The following is a 27946-nucleotide window of genomic DNA, read 5'->3' as shown; positions in this document are numbered from 1 at the left end:
AAAATGCAGTTTTTTCCAAAATGAAAAAGCTTGTGCCCTTCTGAAACATCAGTATAGTTGGAATGTGCATTAAGTGCAAAGTTAGCTCTTAAATAAAAGCAAAGTGTCATGTCATATGGCAATAATTCTTCCCAACACGAGGGACTTTAGATATACATTTACATGAAAATCATGTACTGATTATCCCTGAACAACCCATTTCTTCATCCCTGTCCAGTTGATTATCCCCTTTGTTTCTAGGGTGGAGCTAAGAACAGTCTCGCAATCATTTACCCACTTCATGGAAGTACAGGTTGGCACATATACATAACATGACAATAGAAAATAAGATATAGTAAATTAGATTCCTAAACTTAGGTTCCAAGTCTCCTTGTCGATACCAGTAGATCTAGAAAGGAAAGAGTGATTTTGCATTAGAAATAAAGTCAGGTATTTATATGCAAGATAAACAGGCTACAGTTCAGTGCAGGAGTAAGTAACTGTGAAACTAAGAACTTCTAGGGTTTTCTTTAACACCCCCCCCCCTTAAATCGGACTAATGAAGAGAGCAGTTAATAGAAGGAAACCTCACTGCAAACTAAGCACTAGGAACAACCACCCACCTCTCTCTTTCAGCATTCTTGTGGAATGCACTTCCACACTTTAGGGAGATACTAACCACTCCTGTATTGGCTGCCAGTATCACAGTCAGCTTACTTACCGTTCCTATAGACATAAGAGTTTCATTTTGAGAAATGTTAATTATGCAAGCAACGAGACTGGTGAGCTTGCTTTGCAAACAGTAAGGCCTGGTCCACACTAGAAAATCAGGTCGGTTTAACTATGGTGGTTGTGGTGTGAGAAATCCACACCCCTGAGCAGTGTAGTTAAACAGACCTAAGGGTACATCTACACTTACTTCCTGGTTCGGCGGCAGGCAATCGATCTTCTGGGATCGATCCCAGAAGTGCTCGCCGTCGACGCCGGTATTCCAGGTCGGCGAGAGGAGTACGCGGCATCGACGGGGGAGCCTGCCTGCCGCGTCTGGACCCGCGGTAAGTTCGGACTAAGGTACTTCGAATTCAGCTACGTTATTAACGTAGCTGAATTTGCGTACCTTAGTCCGAAGAGGGGGGTTAGTGTGGACCAGGCCAAAGTCCTTGTGAAGGCAGCACTAGGTTGAAAGAAGAATTCTTCTGTCTGCCTACCTACCCCACCACCTCTCAAGGAGGTGGAAGTACCTATGCTGACAGGAGAATCCATTTTGTCAGCATAGGTAATGTCTATACTGAAGCACTACAGCAGTGCAGTTGTAGCATTTTAAGTGTAGACAAGCCCTTATCTTCAGATTTGTCAATAAGCCATTAACATGTCAAGTAGATTTGTTATTTCAATGGTTGGTTGAAAGCTAGGAAATTCACAGTTAAACAAATTGGAGTCAAATTTAAAAAAAAAAAAAAAAATCCCCCTAATGATTGCCAGAAAATCTTTACATACTTGAGATGACAACTTTAACTCTGCTTGCGTCCCTATCCTCCCTTTCCTGTGGCAGCTCCCACCAGTACAGAAGTTAAGCCTTGCCTGTTGTGTATGAAGACACACCATAGCTAGGAGGTCTACAACATTCACGTCATGGACCATGAAAGCTGATCTCTAGCCGCCCAGCTCTGAAGACAGAGCAGAGAGCCGGGGCTGCTGGCCGGGCGCCCAGCTCTGAAGACAGAGCAGAGAGCCGGGGCTGCTGGCCGGGCGCCCAGCTCTGAAGACAGAGCAGAGAGCCGGGGCTGCTGGCCGGGCGCCCAGCTCTGAAGACAGAGCAGAGAGCCGGGGCTGCTGGCCGGGCGCCCAGCTCTGAAGACAGAGCAGAGAGCCGGGGCTGCTGGCCGGGCGCCCAGCTCTGAAGGTTGCACTGCTACCAGCAGCAGCACAGACGTAAGGGTGGCGATCCCATGACCCCCTGCAGTAGACTTGTGACCCCCTTTTGGGTCAGGGCCCCCAGTTTGACAAACGCTGTGGAGAAATCACACACTGTGTGTTAGTCATGGCATAAATAACAAAATTTTGAGATGTGTAACAAAGCTATGAAATCTATTTATACCGTGACCAACCTGCAAAAAATGTGTGATTTCTCCGTGATTTAAGTAAACCCCTAACCATAGTATAGTCTTTTGTTGTAGGATGTGACCTGTACACTCTGTAGCAGGCGCATAGACAAGCCTACTGTGAATATGTGTTAAATATTGGGATGTTGTGGCCTGGATGCTCAGGAGGGGACAATAGGAGAACAGAAGATATTTGATAGAAAGTCTATCCCTCTGCACTCGCAGAATAAACATAAGATATCTACCTTTGACCAATATCCAGTGCGTTACCAGATTTCAAGTGCACCATGTACTATAATCTACAGCTGCCCTACTTAGAGGGTAGGTGTAGCTAGTTCACTACTGTATTATGAAAAACAAAGGATCTATTATGTGCATAAAATACAACTGTGTATATTTCACAATAAATGTAGCAATACTTACAAGTATGCCAGCAGAAACACTACACAAGGAGATGCAGAAAGCAAAAAATATATTCACTGGTTTTGGAGGTAGTTGAGGAAAGATAAAAGCACTGATCAGAGTGACCTGTACAGAGGAATACAGAGAGACTAAATATTTTCATAATAGCAAAAAAAACCATCCACACCCACTCAGGGAAGCAGAGTTATGAAGTGACCAAGGAAACAGTTTAGGATTCCACTTTGGGTGTGTCTCACTACAACCAATACCCACCCACCATGGCAAGAGGCAAGGTGGAGGTATAGGAGGTTGGAAAGGACTAGGGACAGAATTTTTAAATAACTAAGTACCCCGAACCACATAGGCACAATACTTAGTGATTGTACAATAGTTCCCTTCCAGTGGCCCAATACAATCCTCATGTCCATGTAGAAGGACAGATGGAAACGGAAAATTCAAGGGTCACACACAGAAACTTAAGGGAGAAAAAGCCATGTAGAACTCCTCATGTATTAACCAGAATAGTGCTCCTTCTGGCAGTTTTGAAAGATATCCTGCTCCCAGAGGACTGTAACCATCCCTCATGGATGCAGGCCTTGCAACATTATCCTGTACCTTGTCACCTCAAGGACCAGGTCATACATAACTGGGTTTAATTTTGAAGGCCAGTCAAAAAGTTCCAACTGGCTATATAGCATGTGACTAGCTAAATGTTAAGCCAACTAAACCAAAAAAATACTGCAGCAGAGTGTCTTACTCTTTGCAGCAGCTAATTTACTTCCAAGGTTCTGGTCATAATTTACAAACATGCAAATGGTCCCCAGCTATCTTCCAAACTACTTCCCCACCTATGCTTCATGCCAGCATTATTGCTTGGAAGGGATGTTTCTGCTACATGTCTCTAAGGTGAAGCTCAAGGGAGTTGAGGCTGGAGGTTCTCTGTGATGGGCATGGCATTCTATCCTGGTTTTGTTCAAGGGTTTTCTTTCTCTGGACTTTCCAATAACAGGCTGGATTCCCTGAATATTCAGGCTTCAAATGCTACCCATCATGTTGGCTCTCAAAAGGCAGGAGAGTCAGTGGCTACCATCACAGATCATGGAGTAGACTCCCCGTTTTTGCGATAGCATTTGGTTCTTTCAAGAGCTGGAGGAAAGCACAGTGAGATAGCAGAGCAATGGGCGCCTCAAACACATGTAAAAATTTCATCCAGCACTAGGGAGTGGCGCTGAAGAGTTCCTTTCTCGCGTGGATTTGGGGAACTTTATTACTTGTTTTTAAAAGGACTCAGTTCCCGCAAAGCGGCAGCAGAAAATAAAACTACCAAAAGAAAATGGCATTCTCCCTTCCCTAAAGGCAAAGGGTCTCACATGACTAGTAGGCCAGTGTGCAAAGGATGGAAGCACTTGGGGCTAAAACCTAGGCCCACTCAAGTCAGTGGAAGTTTTGTCATTAAAACTTCCAACAGAATCAGGATTTGAACCATAGAAAGAAAAATGTAGTTTGGGAAGTGGAATACTTACTATAAGCAGCAAGGATGTTAAGCCACCAACAGCTAAGTTGATGATTCGATCCTGGAAGAAGGAAGAAAAGGAGAAAAGTAACACACTTGGTCATTTCATTTATCATCCTAACATTTGATTAATGTGTGTATTACAATAATATGTAGATGCCCTAAGAGAGATCAGGGTGCCATTGTACTATGCACTGTACATACACATAGTGAGGGGCTCAGCCCCCAAGGAGCTTACAATTTATGTAGACAAGACAAACCAATTTTTTTAAATTCCATCCTTTATTTATATGCAGTTCTACTTTCAAATGTAACTACGTCTCACTGGAGATTTTCCACTGTGGATTGAGGGAAGATTTGCTGACTTCCATGACAAAAAGTAAGCTGCTACTCCTTTCAACTCCTACAAGCCCTGCAGAGCTGACACCGTTCTGAATGAGAGAGCTGGAGTCTGTTTCCTGTGCATTAACAGTGGATTTTTTTTTTTTTAAACACCACTTTCCTGTGTTACTGTACCCTCACACCTGTGTAAACCCACTAAAATAGCAGGATTGCACAGGGCACTCTCTCTCACACACACACACACACACACACTGCAGAATCTTTATTACTAGCAATGATGAAGGAGAGAACCCAGATTGAGACAGGTCTTAGGTCAAGTTTGTAGGGCTCGGGGAGGACCACCTACCATCTTTGTACTTTGAAACCAAGTGAGATCTGTTCCCCAAGTTAGACACCTACATGACTTGGTGGTGATGGGGGACTTCAACTACTCAGACATCTGTTGGGAAAATAACACAGCAGGGTACAGATTATCCAACAAGTTCTTGGAATGTATTGGAGACAATTTTTTTATTTCAGAGGGTGGAGAAAGCTATTAGGGGAAAAACTTCTAGATTTCATTTTAACAAATAGGGAGGAACTGGTTGAGAATTTGAAAGTGGAAGGCAGCTTGGGTGAAAGTGATCGTGAAATTCTAAGGCAAAGGTTCTTAAACTATGATCCGCGGACCACGTAGTGGTCTGCAAGCTCCATTCATGTGGTCCGCAGATAGTTCCCTCTAAGGTGTGTACCTGGGCAGCCGCACATGAGAATGAAGGGCCACCCACCTAATTAGTGGAGCCAAGCTGGCATAGCTCCACTAATTAGGTGCCTGGACCCTGGAGAAGACGCACATGTAAGGTGAGGTGGTGACCTTGGGGGGGTATAGGGGGTAGGTGGGAGGGGGCAGTGGGGTGAGAAGAATGGGTGGGGGGAATTTGGGACGTGCAGGGCTGCAGCGGCCAGAGAAAGTGGCGACTTTTCCCAGCTCCAGGGCTGTGGTTACTGGGGACAGACGGCCCTCCTGCCTGGCTTCAGCTCTGTGGCAGGGGAGGAGACCCCCCTCCTTCCCAGCCCCAGCTCGGGTGCTGCTGCGATAGGAGAGAGAGGGCACATCCATCGCATTAGAAAGGTAAGACTGCTGATATTAAAATATGAGTTGTGTGCTTTTATTTGTAGAACAACAAAAAATTGAAGTTTTTTTTATAGTGCTTTTATCCAAAGCGCTTTACAGTAGTTAGCTAATGGTACAAACAACATTTGGAAAGATCATTAAGTGGTCCACTGAGACCCTCAGCAATTTTCAAGTGGTCCATGAAGAAAAAAAAAAAAGTTTGAGAACCACTGTTCTAAGGACTGGTAGGAGGGAGAACAGCAAAAGAAAGACAATGGATTTCAAGAAGGCAGACTTTAGCAAACTCAGGGATTTGGTAGGTAAGATCCATGGGAAGCGAGTCTAAAGGGAAAAACAATTGAAAACAGTTGGCAGTTTTTCAGAGAGACATTATTAAGGGCACAAGAGCAAACTATCCCACTGCGTAGGAAAGAGAGGAAGTCAGGCAAGAGACCACCCTGGCTTAACAAGGAGATCTTCAATGATCTGAAAATCAAAAAGAGTCCTACAAAGAGTGGAAACTAGGTCAAATTACAAAGGATGAATACAAACAAATAACACAGGTATGTAGGGACAAAATTAGAAAGGCCAAGGCACCAAAAGAGATCAAACTAGCTAAAGACAAAGGGTAACAAGAAAACATTCTACAAAAACATTAGAAGCAAGAGGAAAACCAAGGACAGGGTAGGCCTCAAGGGGGGGGGGGGGGGAGAAACAATAACAGAAAATGTGGAAATGGCAAAGGTGCTTAATGACTTCTTTGTTTGGTTTTTACCAAGAAGATTGATGGTGATTGGATGCCTAACATAGTGAATGCCAGTGAAAATGAGGTAGGATCAGAGGCTAAAATAGGGAAAGAACAAGTTAAAAATTACTTAGACAAGTTAGATGTCTTCAAGTCACCAGGGCCTGATGAAATGCATCCTAGAATACTCAAGGAGCTGACTGAGGAGATATCTGAGCCATTAGCCATTTGAAAAGTCATGGAAGACAGGAGAGATTCCAGAAGACTGGGAAAGGGCAAATATAGTGCCAATCTATAAAAAGGGAAATAAGGACAACCCAGGGAATTACAGACCAGTCATCTTAACTTCTCTACCAGGAAAGATAATGGAGAAAATAATTAGGCAATCAATTTGAAAACATCTAGAAGATAATAAGGTGATAAGTAACAGTCAGCATGGATTTGTAAAGAACAAATTATGTCAAACCAAGCCAATAGCTTTCTTTGACAGGGTAACAAGCCTTGTGGATAGGGAGGAAGTGGTAGACGTGGTACATCTTGACTTTAGTAAAGCTTTTGATACTGTCTCGCATGACTGGCTCATAAACAAATTAGGGAAATGCAACCTAGATGGAGCTACTATAAGGTGGGTGCAAAACTGGTTGGAAAACCATTCCCAGAGAGAAGTTATCAGTGGTTCACAGTCATGCTGGAAGGGCATAACGAGTGGGGTCCCGCAGGGATCAGTTCTGGGTCCGGTTCTGTTCAATATCTTCATCAATGGTTTAGATAATGGTATACAGAGTACACTTATAAAGTTTGTGGACGATACCAAGCTGGGAGGGGTTTCAAGTGCTTTGGAGGATAGGATTAAAATTCAAAATGATCTGGACAAACTGGAGAAATGGTCTGAAGTAAATAGGATGAAATTCAATAAGGACAAATGCAAAGTACTCCACTTAGGAAGGAGCAATCAGTTGCACACATACAAAATGGGAAATGACTGCCTAGGAAGGAGTACTGCGGAAAGGGATCTGGGGGTCATAGTGGACCACAAGCTAAATGTGAGTCAACAGTGTAACACGGTTACAAAAAAAGTGAACATCATTCTGGGATGTATTTGTAGGAGTGTTGTAAGCAAGACACGAGAAGTAATTCTTCCGCTCTAATTAGGCCTCAACTGGTGTATTGTGTCCAGTTCTGCAAGCCACATTTCAGGAAAGATATGGACAAATTGGAGAAAGTGCAGAGAAGAGCGACAAAAATGATTAAAGGTCTAGAAAACATTCCCTATGAGGGAAGATTGAAAAAAATTGGGTTTGTTTAGTCTGAAAAAGAGAAGACAGAGGGGACATGATAACAATTTTCAAGTACATAAAAGGCTGAGGCAGAAGAATTGTTCTTCTTAACTCTGAGGATAGGACAAGAAGCAATGGGCTTAAATTGCAGCAAGGGAGGTTTAGGTTGGACGTTACAAAAAACTTCCTGTCAGGGTGGTTAAGCGCTGGAATAAATTGCCTAGGGAGATTGTGGAATCTCCATCATTGGAGATGTTTAAGAGCAGGTTAGACAAACACCTGTCAGGGATGGTCTAGATAATATTTAGTCCTGCCAGGTGTGCAGGGGACTTTTGATGTCCTCTTGAGGTCCCTTCCAGTCCTATGACTCTATGAGAGACACATCAGATTAGAATAACAGTTCAAAATGGAAAGTTGGGGACTAGAGAAAAGAAACAAGAAAAATGGCAATTTTCCCACTAACAAGCATTTCTGATCCGAGGCAGAATTCCGTTTAATTTCAGGGACCATCGCTGAATTTGAACCTAGATGACAATGGAAGCCCTAAGCCACTGCAACTTCCCTCTTATGACAGCAGGCAGAACCTTAATTTTCAGGTTAAATCGTGCACGAGAGAGATCCAGACTTCAAAAATTTGGCAGACATCTACCTGCTCACCAGAGACTGATTTGAAAGTCAAGCGAGGTCCAGAGGCAAGTGCCCAAGTGAGAAGGCTAGCTCCACTATCACCCACAGTTGGGCACATCACTCTGGCTGTCCCAAAGAGCAAAGCACTGGGATTCGCAATAACTTTCCTATAGGCCTTTGGCTAGCAGAGGTCTGAAGTGTCAATCTCCCTCTCCTGCTAGCTGCTGAAAGGGAGAAGGAGCTTTCTGTCATCTCCCCTCCCTTCCTCCAGAATGGATCACTGTTGCCCACAGACAAGGGAACAGCAGTGGTGAAACTGACCAATCTTGTTAGTTTCATTCTGCTACTGCTGTGCAAAGCCAGGAACAGAAGCAATGAGAATGGAGCAGTCTGCAGACACCAAGGCAATGCTGCATTACTTTACACTCCAGGCACATTGGGATGGGGTTTTTTGTTTATAAATGGACTCAAATCCTGCAGCAATTGATGGTTTGGAGGACACATTGAAGCCCATTAGACCAGCAGTGCCAATTTATATTAAGCCAGGTAAGACGCATTCAGTTGCTATTCTATAGTAAAGCAGCAGCATTTCGTAACAAGGTTGAACTTTTCTCAAACCTACATTCATTAAAAAGCAAGTGCCTACAGAATGACTTGGCAAAAGAACAAAGGACACAAAGCTGGGGCGGGGGGGGGGGGGGGCTGTTGGGATACACGTCACTAATGTCCTTTCCTGGAAATAAGACTGAAATCTTGCCCCTTTCATCCAGCTGAATCCAGAAATGCTTTAATAGGGACACTGTCAAGTTTAGGGGATTTGTTGTTTTTTTTTAAATAAACAGGCTAATCTAAAACTCAAGTTTCTGATACAGCCCCCTTTAAATAGTATGAACAGGATGTTTTTGTAGGTTTTTCCTTTTTTAAATTTTACATTCCCCCTCCATGCTGATGTGCAAGGGTCTTTAGAAAATGCCATCAGTCCTCCCCTCTCCTATGTGCATGCCTGCCAGCTCTTCAGTGTCAGCGTTGCTGCTCCGATCATCACTGGTGCTCATCCGCTTGCACAGGGGGCCCCCCGCAAAGTTACGTTGCTCGAGCTTCGGCTTCAGCTTTCTGCCCTGGAGCTCAGTGAGTCTAATGCCAGCCCTGTTCTCTGATTTATTTTGGCTGACCCTCTCTTTCCCCCAAAACCTGCTCATGACCCCCAGGGGCTCCCGGTTGAGAACCGCTGGTCTAGTGCAGGGGTCCTCCATCCTCCCCATATTGGGACACAATTCCTCCCCTTCAGCAAGGTGAGAGTGACTGTGACCCGCTGACGCTTGCATGCAACCTCCCAGCTAAGAATCCCCAGCCTAATGCAACAGTTGTCAGACCATGGTCTATGGGCCTGTAGAGGTCCTTGGGGCACTTGCTGATCGGCAGAGAGCTTGCTGGCTGACATGACAACGAGTCTCCTTGTCTCCAGCTGCTATATTTAGAGACACTCAACTTTACTTTTCACACGTAAGTAGTTACTGAAGTTGCCACGGGGAAGTTCTGTGATTGCAAATGGGAAGGGAGGTACTCCAGCGGTTAACGCACAGAACTGGGTGATGAAGATCTAGGTTCTAATCCTGTCTCTACCACAGACATGCAGTGTGACCCTGGACAGGTCACTTAACCTCTGTGCCATAGTGTCCACATCTATAGTACTTAGAGATCTGCCTGCACTGTAAGCTGTGCTCAGCTACGGAGCTCAGGGCTAAATGTGCAGCCACCTCTAAGGTAAAACAGCTGCTCTGTTCCAACAGTGCACAGACCTGTAGAAAGATACCCGAACCAATTGAAGCTACAGGGAGATTTTCAATAGGTAGAATAGAGGAGTGCCCCAAATTTGAACCTTTCTCCCCGCACTCTTGCAGAAGCATGCCAAGGGATCACTGGGGGTCACAAACGGACAGAAACTATTTCACGTCTCTTCTTTTGAGCTGCGCTGAGGGTACTGTTTAAAGCATGAAGAGGGAAAGCCTCTCTCAACACCAGTAAAAGAGCAATGTCAAGCATCTCAGATTCACACAGTGGGAACGGCTATGAAGCTTTAAAAAAAGAAAACAGAACCCATGTGTTCTGTTCACGGCGTACACCCAAGAAGTTTGTTTCTCTCTAACAGTCTTGCAGAAAAGTTGCAGTGCAACCCAACTGTATTCCTTAGGATTCAGAATGAGAGAACAGAGAGAAAGCAGGCTGCTCACTAAAATAGAAAGGCACAACTCAACCTGCCTGTAGGCCAGCAGTTCTCAACCCATGGCCCAATTAGCACACAGCTGTAGGCTAAAAAAAATTGAAAATTTGCTGCTCTTGTCTGGCAGGGGGAGGGGCTGGCTCAGGGGGAGACAGCATCTGGCAGCCTGCTGGAGCACTCCTGCTAGCAAGGGGCTGGGTGAGTGCCACAGGGGGGCAGGATGCAGGAGAGTCGATATCTGGGCAAGTTTGGGCGGGGTGAGGCTCTGGGAACTAGGGGTTTCCTGGGATGCTGCTGCACCTCCAGGTTTTAGGTGGGGCTCCGCTCCTGGCCCCGTGCCAGGCACTCCATTCCTGGTCCAGCGCTGGGGGGTCCCAGCTGCCCGGCCCCAGGCGGCGGGGTCCAGGTCTGGGTCCCAGCTGCCAGCCCCATGCCGCAATGTCCAGCTACCAGGCCCCGCACCCAGGGCTCCACTCGTGGCCCTGCTCTCTGGAGGGGTCTCTGGGCGGGGGGCACTGGGCATAGGGGACTGTGGGAGGTTTTTGAGGGGGCACTGTGGTTCTCAACCTGCGGCCCACGTAACACATTGTGGGCCACATACGCAGCCCACAATGATAAATAGGTTGAGAACCACTGATCTAGGCCAGAGGTCGGCAACCTTCAGCACGTGGCCCATCAGGGTAATCCGCTGGCGGGCCACGAGACATTTTGCTGACGTTGACTGTCCGCAGGCACCGCCCCCTGCAGCTCCCAGGGGCCGCAGTTTGCTGTTCCCGGCCAATGAGAGCTGCAGGAAGCCGCGGCAGACCGCGGCTTCCCGCAGCTCCCCCCCGCCCAGCTCCCATTGGCCGGGAACGGCAAACCGCAGCCACTAGGAACTGTAGGGGGTAGGGGTGCCTGAGGAAGGACAAAGTCAGCAAAATGTCTCGCGGCCCGCCAGCGGATTACCCTGCTGGGCCACGTGCTGAAGGTTGCCAACCCCTGCTCTAGGCTGTCTGCACAACTGACTCCTGCTAGGTCCAGAGCTCCCTAGTGTGCAAGCAGGATTAGGAATAAACCCTGAAATCTAAAGTGACAGCCTACAATTTTAACACCATTTTAAATACACCACAATATTAAAATGCAAAATCACGTCATGGTCCTTTCACATGGGCTGGGATGAAAGAATGGTCATTGGCCAAGATTTTTCAACAGCAGCTAGTAATTTTAGGTGCCTAACTGAAGGCTTTAAGGGGCCTGATCGTACTCACCATTTTCTGAAAGTCAGGCCCCTTTAAAAGATCTCAGGTTAGGCACCCAAAATCAGCACCCAAAAAATAAAAACTTGCTCATTCTGCCTACAGCCATGGAGTCAGACAAGGCTTTTCCTTCTGTTTGTGTATTAAATTCTATTCAATCCTAAAATGATGAAATTGTAGGAGTGAGTGAGTGAGAGAGATCCATCAGACTCAGGCACCCATGAGACAGCTGATCGAAGACTCCAATCCCACATCAGTAACTATAGTAAACATGAAGTCAGAGTGAAAGTTAAAGCAGCAACAAAGCAACAAACACAGTCTGCTGGGGACAGTTCTCTAGCTTGTGGTCGGTTTAACAACTAAATCTAGCTGATTAACCAATTCCATTTCAAGGTCTAGCTCCCCATTTCAGGGACGGTTGCAATGAAACCACTTTTCAGGGACTCGAGGTTAAACCCACAAAGAGTGGCTAAAAAGTTCCAAATATACCATCAGCAGAACAAGGTATTTCAGGATACTGGGATTAGAGTAACTGATCCTGAAATCCCAGGATTGCAGAAGTGATCTGAGATTGTATTTCCCAGCACCCAGTGGCACTTCAGCTCCTGTCAGCTTAGCACAGCAAAAAGGTTACACATATATAAGCAGGAAACAAAGATGGCTACGGGGATTGTTAACGGGATGGAGCCTTCCACGACATCTGGTCCCTCCGACTAGCAACAAAGGTCAGCAGTGACCAGTAGCTGAAACAGACGTCTGTTCGGGACCAATACCCAAAGAGAGCATGAGGTTAGCCGAGTTGCTAGCAAGCAGGCATCTACAACACACACACACTACAGCTGTCATCCTCATTGGCAAAGAGCCCAAGGATGGAGAAAACTAGATGATCAGAACTACGTCTCACCTCTAGAGGCAATTCCCCCCCTCCCCGCCCCGTCAGGAGAGAGGCATGTAGGCAAGGAAATGTAGCGAGATCCATACACCTGCTGCTGCTACTTCCTGATTTCTGCCTGCAGAAAGGGCTTCACTTTCCAGAGTTATCATGCAAGAAATCATAGTTACTAACATACTGCATTGCATACAAAAATGTTCAGAACACTACATTTGCAAAATCGAGCACTGAAAAGTAGCAACTGCTGGGATTAAGAATTGCCTGGGCAACTTTGATTCCACCCCCTTGTGCATTGTGATGCAGGGTTTAATTACATGATCACATACTATTTTCCACAGGGGACCCCTGCCTCATTCAGTGCACAGGATGGACAGTGGTCACTGAGTGGGTAGCTATTCAGTATTGCATTTTATCCTCATCGTTCAACGAACGGCCTTCTTTAACTCACACAATTCAACCCATGCACTGAATACAGAATTATTAGTTTTCTCATTGGCTTTTCTGTGTTGCATTCACCATTGTAGCCAAGTGTCTCAATTTTTTTTTTTTTTTTTTTTTTTTTTTTTTTTTTGAGGCCACCTCTAATTATTTTTGACTGAACAGTTTTACATCAAAACATGCAGTTTTATCAAAATATTTTGTAGGAATGTGTCAAGTTTGACAAATTAGATAGGAAAAAAGGTATGTATTAAATGTAATATAGAAGTTGAAATGAAATTACTTTAAGGGAACATTTTGATGATCCCAAACTGGGTTTTTTTTTTTGTTTTTGTTTTTTTATTTTCATTTGCAGGAAATTTTGGCTTCTTGTTCCAATTCAGGATGGAAAAAAAAATTAGAAATGTTGGAATTTCCTGCAGATTGGATATTCTGGTTCCCAACCAGCACAATTTATCTTCACCCCACCACTCGGAGATCAGGGGCATTAGTAACCCCATTTTACAAATAAGGAATGGCGGCAGAGAGAGATTAAGGCCAAAATTACCATCAACTGTCCACTAGTTTTGGGTGCCCAACTTGAGATATCCAGAGCCTGATTTTTAGAGCACTTAGCATTTTATAGTACTTTGTATGTTCAAAACAAAGCTTTGTTGGGGCTCGTCTACACAGTCCATTAGTCCACACCAGCATGTCACACACTATCTGGCCCGTGCTGGCATGCACTAAAAAGTTCCCTAGTGCACATGAATGTAGTCCTGTTGTTTCAAACAGTATTACATCAACATGCAGTAGGGAACTTCTTAATGCATGCCAGCAGGGTCCACATGGGTCAGGTAGTGTGGGACACACTGGTGAGGACTAAAATGTACACCCCACTAGAGCGGACTAACACACTGTGTAGACAAGCCCTTAAATTGCAGTTGTGAGTACTCTACACTGCTGCAGGTCCGGCCCTAGGTGCCTTAAGTCAGGCACGCAGAAAATGAACACGACTAGTGAAAAGTTTAGTTTAAGTAACTTGCCCACCATTGCACAGAAACTCTGTGGCAGATGCAGGGACAGAATCCAGTTCTCAAGCGCAGCATTCAGCTGCCTTCACTGTGAAAGCCATCCTTTCTCTTCTTGAATCCCCTGAGTCATACCCCACACACCTTCTAACTTCTGCAAAAAATGAGGCAGGGATCCTACAGACAACAGCCAATGCCCATCCTATGCACTGAATGAAGCAGGGGTCCTATGTAAAAAAGTAGTATGTGATCATGTATCATAATGCATATGCACAAGAGGGCCAAATTAAGATAGCCCAGACATTACTCAACCTTGGAGTGCTTGAGTTTGCTTTTTTAAAAATTACACACGGCGAACTACATTAAAGGAACATGAAGATTGCAAACAGACATATGCACACACAGAAGTTACCAGAAGCTTTCCCAAAAAGTGCAGCTTGAGTTAGACACCCAGCCTGGAACATTTCAGCCCAAATGGTTGAAGTTTGATAACTAAGCAACTGAAAACGGGGTCTCATAAAGGGAAGAATCAGGCAACCTTAATTCTAGGCAGTGCAATCTGATCCATTCGCGGGCGGGGGGGGGAGGGGGAAGAGGTGTGGAGTGGAGGGGGTGATTAAATTAAAAAACCCAACAAAACAAAAAAACCCGTTTTTTTATTTTATTTAAATAGTAAATTTTCTCTTTTTTTAAAAATAACATATTTTATATTAAATTTGGATTTAAGGCCTAAACTTAATACGAGCTCTTAGAACATTTAAATAAAAAAAATTAATGTGCTCGTGTGTTTAATTAAATTCCAGTTACCATCCTGACACAAATCATGAGCAAAAAAATTCTCTCATAAATACGCAATATATCATTCACCATTTTTGAACATTAAAATGTACAATAAGAATCTGAAACTATTAAGTTATATAACTGCTTACTGAGTCATAGCATACCCTCCTAGGTAGCAAAAAAATGTACCAAATCTAGTGTGAAGCCTCTATTTAGTTGTCAACTGACATGTTTTAATGGCTGTATCAACCAAGGAGAACGCACCCTTTTTAAGAAAATGATTGAAGTACAAATGGAAAAGTTGATTAAAATTGATGATTTAAATCAAGGCTTTTCACGTGGTGATGTAAATCAGGATATAAATCGTCTTATTTAAAAAAAAAAAAAATCAACCCACACTGCTCCACCTATAACAGACACACACAAGCTATAATCCCAGTTATCAGCAGATTCCAGGGACCACCACCCAAGACTTTTTTGTCCTCCCCCCTCTTCCTTTTCTCCCAGGAGCTGGCTGAGCTGGCTTTGAAGTCTGCATTCTAGCTCCCTCATCCCAGGGCAGTTATGTTCTGGAGGCGGCAGCCTCAGGGGACCTGGAGCACTGTGAAGTTTGAACGCCAGCACAGAACGTTCCTGGGAGATAGAACTCGGCTTCCATTAGCAAGGCTCGTACTGCACAAGCTTCACTCTTGTACTCAACTGTTGCCCTCATAGGCACTGACTCCGTGGGTGCTCTGGGGCTGGAGCACCCATGGAAAAAAAAAAATAGTGGGTGCTCAGCACCCACCAGCCACCCGCCACTCAGCAGGCCCCACTGGTCAGGTGTTTGGTGGTGGGCAGGAGGTGCTCGGGGAGAAGGGGTGGAACAGGGGCAGGAAGAGATGGGGCGTGCTCGGGGGAGGGGCGGAGCGGGGGCAGGAAGAGGCGAAGTGAGTGTGGGGCTTTGGCTGAAGGGACAGAGTGGGGGCGGAGCCTAGGGTGGCACAGAGGTGGAGCATCCACCCGGAAAAAAGTCGGCGCCTGTGCCCTGACCCCTCAGAATAGGGCACATAGGCGCATGAAAGGCTTCTCCGTGACACCACCACCTACAGATACGTGAAGCAGATTCACTTGTCAAGTGGCCTGTTTAAATTTACCCAGTCTCCCTGTTCTTCACAACTGTCATTCCTTGGGATGGGAAAGCAGGATGTCTGGTCACCGAACCAGCGTAAGCTATACCACTATAACTGTGTCCACACTAGGGCTTCTATCCATATAGCCCCCCTAACCAACCTAGCTAGGCTGGCATACCTTTTCTAGTTATAACAAAGTTGCACTGGTTGATTTCAATAGGAGTTAGGTGCCTAAATAACTATAGAGATCTGGCCAACATGGACGACGAGCTTGATAGCTTGAAGAACCAGCATGCCCAATAGGCACAGAGAACCTACCTTTGGGACTCAGGCTCGCAAGGAGTAATTATCACATGGGCAGGCTTGCACAGGCTCTAGCCGAGTTAGCTCTAGCCAGTGCTAGAATAGCTTGCATTTGTACAGGGCTGACTTTCAGAGATGCTGAATACCAGCAACGCCCATTGACTTCCGGATGCTCAGCACCTCTGAAAAGTCAGGTCCATGATGCCCTTCAGTCCTAGTGATCCCCGATATGCTTTACGGGCTCTGAGCCAGCTCCCAGGCATGTCCCAGGCTGACCTCCTGCTGATTTCAGACAGGAGCAGACTCAGTCTCTAGGGATCAATTCATCCACCACCTCCAAAGAATAACAGAGTTCTATTTAGCAGTATGGCAGTATGGCAACAGGGGGTGGGGAAGAGTTAAAATTGCAAAGGGATTCAGGCAAGTACAATGACTTATGCTGGAATTGGCCAGGTGAGTGAGAGGAGCATTTAGCTCAAATTATTTAAGAGCCAAGGGGATCTCTAATGATTTAACATTTCATCCCAAACTCAGTCAGTCCCTCACTCTTATACACCAGCTTCAACTCAATATGAAGTAAGACCTATTACAGATGCCCCCCCTTCTATAATGAACCCTCGCCAACTTCTTCAGTCCCCAGCAACATGCAAAATACTGTTCTTCAACAAGGAACCCCATCCCCTGCATCTCCTCCTTCTCCAGGAGCTCAGCCATTGTGGAGCACTACACAACTTTGTTATATCATCATAGTGCCCAGAAGCCCCAGTCATGGACCACGCCCCCACTGTGCTAAGCACTAGATGCCTCTTAAGCAAGATTCTCTTTACTCAGTCCAGGAATCCCACCCCTCCAAGCACACTGCAAAGCTCAGGGCATCTGTGGAGTCAAGAGATTTCTACCACCATGCCACATTCAGTTATCACCCCACCTCTGTGAACTAGTAGCCTTCCAAGTACAGTTGCCATTGCAACTAGAACGGCTCCCAAAGAGAAGCCTCCCCATATTGCATAGATTCGGACTTTAAGGCCAGAAGGGACCATTGTGATAATCTAATCTGACCTCCTGCACATTGCAGGCCACAGAACCTCACCCACCCACTCCTGTAATAGACCCCTAGCCTCTGGCTGAGTTACTGAAGTCCTACAATCATGATTTAAATACTTCAAGTCACAGCAAATCCACCATTTACACTAGTTTAAACCTGCAAGTGACCTGTACCCGGTGCTGCAGAGGAAGGCGAAAAAAACCCAGGGTCTCTGCCAATCTGACCTGGGGGGAAATTCCTTCCCAAGCTCAACTATGGTGATCAGTTAGACCCTGAGCATGTGGGCAAGACCCACCAGGCAAACGCCTGGGAAAGAATTCTCTGTAGTAACTCAGAGCCCTCCCCATCTAGTGTCTCATCACCGACCGTTGGAGATATTTGCTGCTAGCAGTCACAGATCGGCTATATGCCATTGTAGGCAGCCTCATGCCTTCCATAAACTTATCAAACTCAGTCTTGAAGCCAGTTAGGTTTTTTGCGCCCACTGCTCCCCTTGGAAGGCTGTTCCAGAACTTCACTCCTCTGATGGTTAGAAACTTCCAACTAATTTCAAGCCTAAGCTTGTTGATGGCCAGTTTATATCCATTTGTTCTTGTGTCCACATTGGTGCTTAACTTAAATAACTCCTCTCCCTCCCTGGTATTTATCCCTCTGATGAATTTATAGAGAGCAATCATCTCTCCCCTCAGACTTCTTTTGGTTAGGCTAAACAAGCCAAGCTCTGAGTCTCCTCTCATAAGGTAGGTTTTCCATTCCTTGGATCATCCTAGTAGCCCTTCTCTGCACCTATTCCAATTCGAATTCCTCTCTCTTAAACATGGGAGATCAGAATTGCACATAGTATTTCCCAGTATTTCCGAGATGAGGTCTCACCAGTGCCTTGTATAATGGTACTAACACTTCCCTGTCTCTACTGGAAATACCTTGCCTGATGCATACTAGGTCTGCATTAGCCTTTTTTTACTGCCACATCCTATTGTCAGCTCATAGTCATCCTGTGATCAACCAATATGCCCAGGTCTTTCTCCTCCTCTGTCACTTCCAGCTGATATGTTCCCAGCTTATAGCAAGAATTCTTGTTGTTAGTTCTTAAGTGCACTATTTAATTCACACTATTAAATTTCATCCCATTTTTATTACTCCAGTTTTCAAGGTCCTCCAGATCTTCTTTTATGATATTTTGGTCCTCCTCTGTATTGGCAATACCTCCCAACATTGTGTCATCCACAAATTTTATTCACACACTTCCACTTTTTGTGCTGTCCCACTTCTTCTTTCCTTGTTTTCTTTTTATTTATATGGTTCATTTCAGCTCAGCATAATCTTCCTATGATTCAGTGCCAGAGGAGCAAAATAAATCAGAGCAAGAGAGATCCAGAAATCCAGGTCAGGATGAATCCATGCCAGAAGGAGAGGGATTGGAAAGGGTCATGGTTTTAGCATTCTCCGCCAACTAAAGAAAAGGCTGCTAACTACAGGCTTTCACCCAAGAGTGCCAGATGCTGTACTTTCAATAACAAGTCTGAAGTTATGGTGCCATAATTCAAGCTTAGCCATTTTGTCCGGAACAATGGTCAAGTCCTACCAAACTGTGTTCCAGCAAGTGTCAAGCTTTTAAAGAGACATCTGTCATGCCTCGAGGACCCCACAGCATTTTAATAAGGACTTTGGTACCAGCAGTGCAGGGATCATGTAGGCAGATCCCACAGTTATCACACAACCCATCACAACACAGCTGGTGGGGCTGGGAAGCGAGGGAATGGGAAGTGGAAGAAAAGCAGCACCCTAGTTGATATATGGCAAGTCTTTTCAGTTTAGAGTGGTAGCTAAGCCCGGTCTACCTGATGTCTGCTTAGTGGCCCCTCAGCAGCTCCCGGTGAAAGGGTGTCCGTTTTATTAATTTCACAATACATCACCCACATCGCTGTCAGGCTAGGTCTACACTACAGCGGGGGGTCGACCTAAGATACGCAACTTCAGCTACGTGAATAGCGTAGCTGAAGTGGCGTATTTTAGGTCGACTTACCTGGCTGTGAGGACGGCGGCAAGTCGACCGCTGCCGCGCCGCCGTCGACTCCGCTACCGCCTCTTGCCGCGGTGGATTTCCGGAGTCGACGGCAGAGCCATCAGGGATCGATTTTATCGCGTCTTCACTAGACGCGATAAGTCGATCCCCGATAGACCGATTGCTACCCGCCGATCCGGCGGGTAGTGAAGACGTGCCCTCAGACTTGAGAGAGGCTGCAGTGTACAGGAATTGAGGAGTATCCCGGTCAGTAGTTTGGAAGCCCGCTAGTGGGCCTCCCAGCTTTCTCCTGCAGATGCCACCAGAACGCTTTATAAAGCAGCAGTGTATGAATGTAGCTAGGTTTGTAAGTTTGGGTACAGTTAGTAAACACAGTTATTTGGAATATGACTGTGTCCCTGTGGTTCCCTTATAATCTTAGTATCATGTAAAGAGTAAGGCAGAGCCAGTGCCCTGAGGTATTCAAGTCTAGACATGGTCCCTCCAGATCAGATTTGAGTCATACTGGAATTTTACCATTTTCTGTCCATGCTATATCCATCCTAAGGGTAAGTGGTGGACTTCAGTGCTAATAAAAAAAGTGCTTGGGTGCTATATTCTCTCACACACACTTCAACAAAGGGGTAGGAAGTTAATGTGGTGTGAAGAGTTTAAAAAAAAAAATGGAGGCCCCGATCCTGCAATCAGCTTCATGTGAGCAGAGCCCTGCACTCATGTTGAGCTCTTCCACGGTCAATAGGGCTCTGCACAGGGGTACATGGCTGTGGCCTGCAGGATCATGGCCAAAGCTGGGGAGCCGTTAAACAGAAAATTGTAATAAAAACCCTTCCGTTGTCTATTACCCTCCTAGATGAGGAAAAAGAGCTGAAAGGGACAGATATCGCCTTTTAGATATTCACTGCATATTTATCCCTTATATTTTGGGCACCTCTGAAGTTAGCTTGACTGGCACTTTTTGGTTTCTCCAGGCAACGATGATGGCAGAACACAACTAGTGCTCTTTCTGGAGCTAAGTTCAAGAGCCCAAAGGGTTGTTTTTCCAGGGCTCTCACAAAGCCAGGAGCTGTGTATAATTTTGAAGGTGCACGGTAATGAATCCACAGCTATCTAGGCGGTCTCAGCTGTCACTCAGCTGCATGTCATGCCCACTCAGAACTTCATGGCATCAACAGGGATCAAACTCACATCCTCCTATTCCAGAAGGCCAGGCCCTACCATTTAAACTACAAGGATAAATCATGAAAGACTAGGAATTCGGCCAAGTCACTGTACTATAGAGTCATTCTCACGCACTCTCTGTGGCTCTATGATTGGGTAAGTATTTATTCCCCGTGGAACAGTCATTGGGCCAAAGAGAGAATGACTCTGTAGTCTAGGGTTACCATACGTCCGGTTTTTCCCGGACATGTCCGGCTTTTTGGTAATCAAACCCCCGTCCAGGGGGAATTGCCAAAAAGCCGAACATGTCCGGGAAAAATACCTCCGGCCGGGCACTTCCCCTCCCGCGGCTGCTGTGCTCCTCCCCTGACTCTTCGGCTCTGTTTAAGAGCCGAGCTGCCCGAGCGCTACCGGCTTCGGGCAGCCCCCATGCCTCCGGACCCTGAGCTGCCGGCCGGGCACTTCCCCTCCCGGGCTCCGGCGGCGCAGGGTACGGAGGCATGGGGGCTGCCCGAAGCCATTAGCGCTCGGGCAGCTCGGCTCTTAAACAGAGCCGAAGAGTCAGGGGAGAAGCACAGCCGCCGGAGCCCGGGAGGGGAAGTGCCCGGCCGGGGGCGCAGGGTCTGGAGGCATGGGGACTGCCCGAAGCCCGAGCGATACCGGCTTCACAGTTTGCCGGGCAGCCTCCAGACCCTGCGCCCCCGGCTGGGCGCTTCCCCTCCCGGGCTCCAGCTGCGCTGGGGAAGCGCCGGCCAGGGGCGCAGGGTCTGGAGGCTGCCCGGCAAACCGTGAAGCCGGTAGCGCTCGGGCAGCCCTTTTCGCGTGGCTGGGAGGGAGGAGGGGGAGTTAGGGCGGGGACTTTGGGGAATGGGCGGAGTTGGGGCGGGGCCAGGGGTGGGAAAGGGGCGGGGCCAGGGCCCGTGGAGTGTCCTCTTTTTTTATTTTTTAAATATGGTAACCCTACTGTAGTCCAGTGGTTAGGACACCCACCAGGGAGAGGGAGACCTGGCATCCAGTCCCCCTACTCCATTTACTTTCATTTTTTTAATCCAGAGTGGAACAACTTCAACAGGGGGGACTGAGGGAGCCCCATATCAGAAGAGCCCAAAGCCCAGTGGTTAGAGAACTCTCCTCAGAGGATTTTAACTGTGGTCTCCCACCTTTCCCCGCCTCCAGCAGAAAGAGAGAATTGCACTTGGGATGTGGGAGGCCCAGGTTAATGCTCTACTCACTGGGCTAGAAGTTATGAAATGGGCACCTCGCACCCCACCTTTTGAAGGGGACCCAATCCTGTAGGCAGCCTCTACGCCCATCTACCAGATTGGGCCCGACAAGCAATTTAGGTGCCTAAACACTTATCCTCCCCCAGTGCATGAATCACTCTGCGGCTCTGGACACCAATAGCAAGGCAGCAGTGTGCAAGCCCAGAGGCAAAAAACTTAGACACAGAGGAAACTTTTACCCTGAAAACTTAGGCACTAAATGTAGCCACCTACAGGGTTCAGGGAGAATTATGGATTACAGGGGAACCCAAACTGGGACTTAGGCACCTAAGTATCTTTGCTGATCTGGGCCTTAGTTACTAGCAATATAAATAGCATTGCAAGAAGTAGTTCCCGCCACCTAGCACCCCCGCTCCCCCATGGGTCATGTTCAAAACATGTGACATTCTCTAATTAAGAGGAGTCAGGGGACAAATTCCCCCCACGCCCCTGACCTTTTGAAATAATCCCACAAAACCAGAAAATTGTAAAGTAAGTTTGCCATGGCGAAGTATTTTGCCAAGTTGCACAAAGACCCTATTATTAGAAGATCCCACAAAACTGAGCAACACACACACCATGTGCTCAGCATATATAGTTGGTAGGGTGACCAGATCTCCTGATATTAGGAGCTTTGTCTTATTTATGCAACTATGGGTACGTCTACACTTACCGGAGGGTCCGGCGGCAGGCAATCGATGTTCTGGGATCGATTTATCGCGTCTGGTTTAGACACGATAAATCGATCCCGGAAGTGCTCGCCGTCGACGCCGGTACTCCAGCTCGGCGAGAGGAGTACGCGGCATCGACGGGGGAGCCTGCCTGCCGCGTCTGGACCCGCGGTAAATTCGGACTAAGGTACTTCGAATTCAGCTACGTTATTAACGTAGCTGAATTTGCGTACCTTAGTCCGAAGTGGGGGCTTAGTGGGGACCAGGCCTATATCCCCCAATTCTTCCCCTGCAAAAAACCCAGGGTCCTGATTTTTCACCCTTGCTATCTGGTCAACCTTGCAATTGGGCAAGTCACATCCACATTACATAACACCACCATTGCACAATCGCAGCATTCGTTTTCAAGACGGCCCTGTGCAAGGCACCCTATCGCAACTGCTGACATGGGACCCTACAGAGGCTCTGAAGTACCCTTCAAACTCTGCAAATAATCCCTGTGGCTCTGTGCCTTTAGATCAAACAACAAAATCTCTATTCAGCCCCCTGCCTTCCAGAGGCCCTAGTACAGGTGTGAAGTGCCACTGTGCGTGTGGAGGTACTTCTTGCTACAGCAGTTCAATTTTTATTTTATTTTAAAAAAAAGGGGGGGGGGAGGAATGATGCAATTAATGACTACTAAGAAACTGAGTAAGCTACTTATTGCACATGAAAATGCCCAATACTCAGGGCCGGCTCTACTGTTTTTGCCGCCCCAAGCAGCGCACCGAATTGCCACCGCAGATGGCGGGGCCAGTCTGTGTGCCGTTACGGCGGCACACGCGTTTCCGCGGCGGCGGCAATTTGACGGCAGCTTCTATCTTCAGCCGGAAGACAGAAGCCGCCGAATCGCCCCCGTGGGTAGCTGAACAGAGAAGCTGCCGCCGAATTGCCACCGCCATGGAAACGCGCGTCCCGCCCTAACTGGACACGGACTGCCCCCGCCGTCCACGGCGGCAGTTCAGCGCGCTGCTTGGAGCGGCAAAAACACAGACTGCCGCCCCTTGCAGATTGCCGCCCCAAGCACCTGCTTGGAATGCTGGTGCCTGGAGCCAGCCCTGCCAATACTGCTTTCCAACAAACTGAGTAGCTCTCTCAACTTCAGAAAGGAGCCCTTCAGTAGCCAGCTCTTGGAGGGGAAAGGGGGTAGCAGAGAGATCTCTCCAAAGCACAGTCAGGTCTTACCCTTGCTGAAGTTTCTCCAAAGAGAGGTCTGTTGTCCAGTCCACCCGTGCCATAGGTTCTAGTTGTATAGTCTTCCATTTCCCCTCCCCAAAAGAAATCGGTCGTGTCACTCACACACAGAGAGAGATTATCTCAAAACAAAACCATCCCTGTCTCAAGAGGCCTTAAGCCCATGGCACAGTATGTGTGAGCAAGAGTTATTTATGGAAAATACATCTCTCCTGGCTTTGGGTGCTTCACACAACACGTGGCTCAGAGCCAAGGATCCAAGCCTCCCCTCCAAGCCTTCGCTTTCTTCTTCATGATCAGAAGCTGCTGCCTGCCAGAGACAAACACAAACGAGAAATATTGGACCTTTTTTGTTAGCTCTAGGGCAGCGTGTTTGATTTATTATCGTTTATTTCCCCTAATGGAACTAATCAAGGCTGTTAATAGGGAGCCCATGCCAGGAGTCCTTTTCTCCCCCACCCCCAAAAAAAGCTCTATTCTTTTGGAGATCAATTAAACAAAGCTGCCTTTCTGCAGCTGCTGCCCCTACCCCAGCATCACGGCTCCTGTTCAAAGCTCACGAGCTGGGGGTGGGCAGAGGGGTGAGTCTCGTGGGAAAGGAACTCTTGCCCCAGCTGCTTTCCCCTCCCACCGGATTCGCTACTGGTGCTCACCCAAGCAATCAGATTAGACTCGGTGCAGGGTATTTATCAGGGAAGGGGGTGCCAAGCATATGCCAAAGGTTACAACAGAAAATAGCGCTTTCCTTCCCTTCTGCTAGAACTTGTTTGCTGGGGAGGGAGAGGGGGGAAGGAGTGATTATTAAAAAAAAAAAAAAAAAAAAAAAAAAAAAAAAAAAAAAAGGCCAACAGAATTTTATAGTAAGAGGAAATTAAGTGGTTGATCCACGCTTTCTGTTCCCCTTCAATTTTAAATCAAGCCGCCGCAGCCCGCAATAAACTTCGATTCGTGTCCCACTTGCTTCTCTATTATATAGTCAGCTGCTCCCCCTCCCCCAAGAATAACCCTTCTTTTCCCGGAGATCTGCAGCGGCCTGAGCAAAGGGGGAGGGGAAAGAGCCAGGCACCAACCCCTTTCCCCACCCCATTCATCCATCCCTTGAAAGATTGATTCGTCTCTTAAGGGAAAACACACAAACGCTGAAGACCAAAAACAAAGCAATCCCGATCAGAGAAACTGAAATGCCAGACCTGATCACTTTCCCCTTCCCTCCTCCTCCTGCCCCGACAGTGCACCCCCCCCCCACTGTACATACCCCAAGCGTGAAGCCCACCCCCTTCTACACACACCCCTCTGGGGAACATGTGCCCAAGAGGCCACAGTAGCAAACGTTCGGAAACAGAACGTTGGCGTTGTTAAGATTCCATCGGTGCTACTTACCCCCGTAGTGTACCTCAGGGAAGCTACAACAGATACAACCACCCCTGTCCCTTCACTGGTTAATATCCTTCCAGGCGCTGTCGCAAACCAGCCCTCCCCTACCTACAGTCCAGCCTCCCCCGTGATCTCACCGCCAGCCCGATCCAATCACAGGAAGGAGAGGACCTGCACTTGCTGCAATTCTTTATTTCCCGAGCTTGCAGATTTGTTTATTTTGAAAGGGAAATAACTGTTCGGGGCATTGGTAAGTGAGTGGCTCATCAGTAACCGGGCAACGTGAGAGTCACATTATTTAAAAAAAAAAATTTTACCCTTAAGTGCAGCTTTAATTATTAATAATAATTAAATTGATCATTGCTAATAGTAACAATACACTGACTTTCTTTTGATAGAGCATTGGGCTTTTCAAAATACATGCAGAGATGATGGCCGTATTCAGTCTATTTGTTACAATGGGATGACCCCTCTGACTGCAGGGTGAATTTGACCAAGGGTGCCTGGGTGTTCTCCACTGGGTTACACTAAAGTTTATGCCACTATCACTCCTTTAAACTCAGTGTAACCAGTAGAGAACCTGGTCCGTGGTCTCTCTCCATTGTTATTGTTGTTATATTATTTATTGGAGAGAGATGTAGTAGTCTGAGCACACATCTGGGAGCCAAGAACTTTGACCCTTGATACTGTGGTGCCTGGCAATCAAAAGAGAAAGATGATAAAATAATTCTAAGGTCTAATCTTGGCTTCTTTGATCCTGACTGTCCCTCTGGAGCACTCAGGAAGTCACTTAGGTCCAGATCCTCAAAGGTATTTTGGTGCCTGTCTCCTGTTAAAGTCTATGGGAGTTAGGTGCCTACAGGGCCAGCTCCAGGCACCAGCGCAGGAAGCAGGTGCTTGGGGCGGCCAATGGAAAGGGGCGGCACGTCCGGGTCTTCGGAGGCAATTCGGCGGCGGGTCCCTCAGTCCCTCTCGGAGGGAAAGACCAGCGGCCGAATTGCCGCCGAAGAATGAAGTGGTGTGGTAGAGCTGCCGCCAATCGCGGCTTTATCTTTTCTTTTTTTTTCTTCGCCGCTTGAGGCAGCAAAAAAGCCGGAGCCGGCCCTGGGTGCCTAAATACCTTTCATAATCTGGGCTTTAGGGCCTGATTCTCCACTGCCCTGAAACTTGTGTAGTCCTCCCTCTGGGCAAAATGTAGTGTTGCCAACCATTGTGGTTTTATCAAGAGTCTTGCAGTATTTGGTGTTGCTGTTAAAGCCTCAGCTCTTGGAGTCATGTGATTATGTGAGACTCTCATTGTACAGTTTTATTTTTTGTTTTTAATTGGGTTTTTTTTCCATCATGTTTGTGAAGAAAAACTTGAAAACGTGAAACAGACTCAACACCAGAAGGCAAATGAAAGAACCCCAAATTTATTATTTTTTAAATATGCTTTTAAGCCAATCTCATGATTTTGGGGGGGTGAAGGGTTGAATCACAGAAAACCCCTTGGGAACTGCCAACTGATGTGCCAAGACTACTTCTGCCCCTGCTTTCCTACCCTGGCAGCTCGGGACTCCAGCACCCTGTCTTGTTGAGCCAGACATGCCAGTCTGCTCCAACACAGACCCAGGGTCTGAATTACTTGCCCCAAAGCTGCAGACTTAACTGAAAGCAGCTTACAGAAGTGTTCTTGTCTTGAACACTCAGATGCCCAACTCCCGATGGGGTCTAACCCCAAATAAATCTGTTTTACCCAGTATAAAGCTTATAAATTGTTCACCCTCTATAACATTGATAGAGAGATATGCACAGCTGTTTGTTCCCTCCCCCCCCCCCAGGTATTAACACATATTCTGAGTTAATTAATAAGTAAAAAGTGATTTTATTAAATTCAGAAAGTAGGATTTAATTGGTTTCAAGTAGTAACAGCCAGAACAAAGTGAATTACCAAGCAAAATAAAATAAAACATGCAAGTCTATGTCTAATACAGTAAGAAACTGAATAGAGATAAGATCTTACCCTCAGAGATGTTTCAATACGTTTCTTTCACAGACTGGATGCCTTCCTAGTCTGGGTACAATCCTTTCCCCTGGTACAGCCCTTATTCCAGCTCAGGCGGTAGCCAGGCGATTCCTCATGATGGCTCTCCTCTTTTCTTTGTTCCACCCACTTATATATCTTTTGCATAAGGCGGGAATCCTTTGTCCCTCTGGGTCCCGTCCCCCCCACATCTCAATGGAAAAGCACCAGGTTAAAGATGGATTCCAGTTCAGGTGACATGATCATATGTCACTGTAAGCCTTCATTACCCACTTGCCAGCACACACATATACAGGAAGACTTACAGGTAAAACAGAGCCATCTGCAGTCAATTGTCCTGGTTAATGGGAGTCATCAAGATTTCAAACCACCATTAACGGCCCACATTTTGCATAATTACAATAGGCCCTCAGAGTTATATTTCATATTTCTAGTTTCAGATACAAGAGTGATACATTTATACAATTAGGATGACCACACTCAGTAGATTATAAGCTTTGTAATGATACCTTACAAGAGACCTTTTGCATGAAGCATATTCCAGTTACATTAGCATATTTTCATAAAATCGTATAGAGTGCAACATCACAGGGAGGGGCCTGTGCCAAAGTGAATAGTGAGTGTAAAATGTTACCAGTGTGTGTATAACATGGTCATTGGCAAGGGTAACTTGTTTTACTTTAATAAACTTGGTTGAGAGAGGGAGCGAATATTGCCGGGGCTGAGATTAGTGACATATTAAGTTTGGTGCTCAGATGCTCCCTTGACAGAATTTTCTTCTTCATCCTAATAGACTCCTGTTTATAGGGTGACCAGACAGCAAATGTGAAAAATCGGGACAGGGGGTGGGGGGTAATAGGAGCCTATATAAGAAAAAGACCCCAAAATCGGGACTGTCCCTATAAAATCGGGACATCTGGTCACCCTACCTGTTTATGACCCACTCCCAAATCATTGCTCTTCCTGTCCAGTCCTGGCCCTTTAAAAGACATCAGGGGATTTCTTGCCCATTAGGTGAATTCCACTGACCACCACTGTAAAAATAAAAAAGATACTTCATTCTTGCAGGAGAAGAAGGAA

General features: G+C 46.6%; 1 protein-coding gene across 1 annotated transcript; it reads right to left on the bottom strand.

Moving 5' to 3' along the window:
* Positions 1-265: 265 nt before the first annotated feature.
* Positions 266-23538, bottom strand: TMEM243 (transmembrane protein 243). The gene is made up of 4 exons (XM_065418862.1): positions 23461-23538; positions 4007-4057; positions 2505-2609; positions 266-388 (listed from the first exon to the last, which is right to left on the bottom strand). The coding sequence occupies exons 1-4, from the start codon at positions 23536-23538 to the stop codon at positions 266-268; spliced, it is 357 nt and encodes a 118-aa protein (XP_065274934.1).
* Between the last annotated feature and the right edge of the window lie 4408 nt (positions 23539-27946).

The sequence above is a fragment of the Emys orbicularis genome, chromosome 1 (genome assembly GCF_028017835.1).
Source record: "Emys orbicularis isolate rEmyOrb1 chromosome 1, rEmyOrb1.hap1, whole genome shotgun sequence".
NCBI classification, from domain to species: Eukaryota; Metazoa; Chordata; order Testudines; family Emydidae; genus Emys; species Emys orbicularis.
Note: the sequence above shows the minus strand (reverse complement) of the source record. Positions and strands in the feature narration are given on the sequence as shown.

Excerpts from the sequence above, each read along its gene's own strand:
- TMEM243 (XM_065418862.1), bottom strand. The coding sequence starts at position 23,538 with ATGGAAGACTATACAACTAGAACCTATGGCACGGGTGGACTGGACAAC. Across the intron at positions 4,058-23,460 it reads TTGGAGAAACTTCAGCAAGG|GATCGAATCATCAACTTAGC; the intron begins GTAAGACCTGAC and ends TCCTTCTTCCAG. Across the intron at positions 2,610-4,006 it reads TAACATCCTTGCTGCTTATA|GTCACTCTGATCAGTGCTTT; the intron begins GTAAGTATTCCA and ends TCCTCTGTACAG.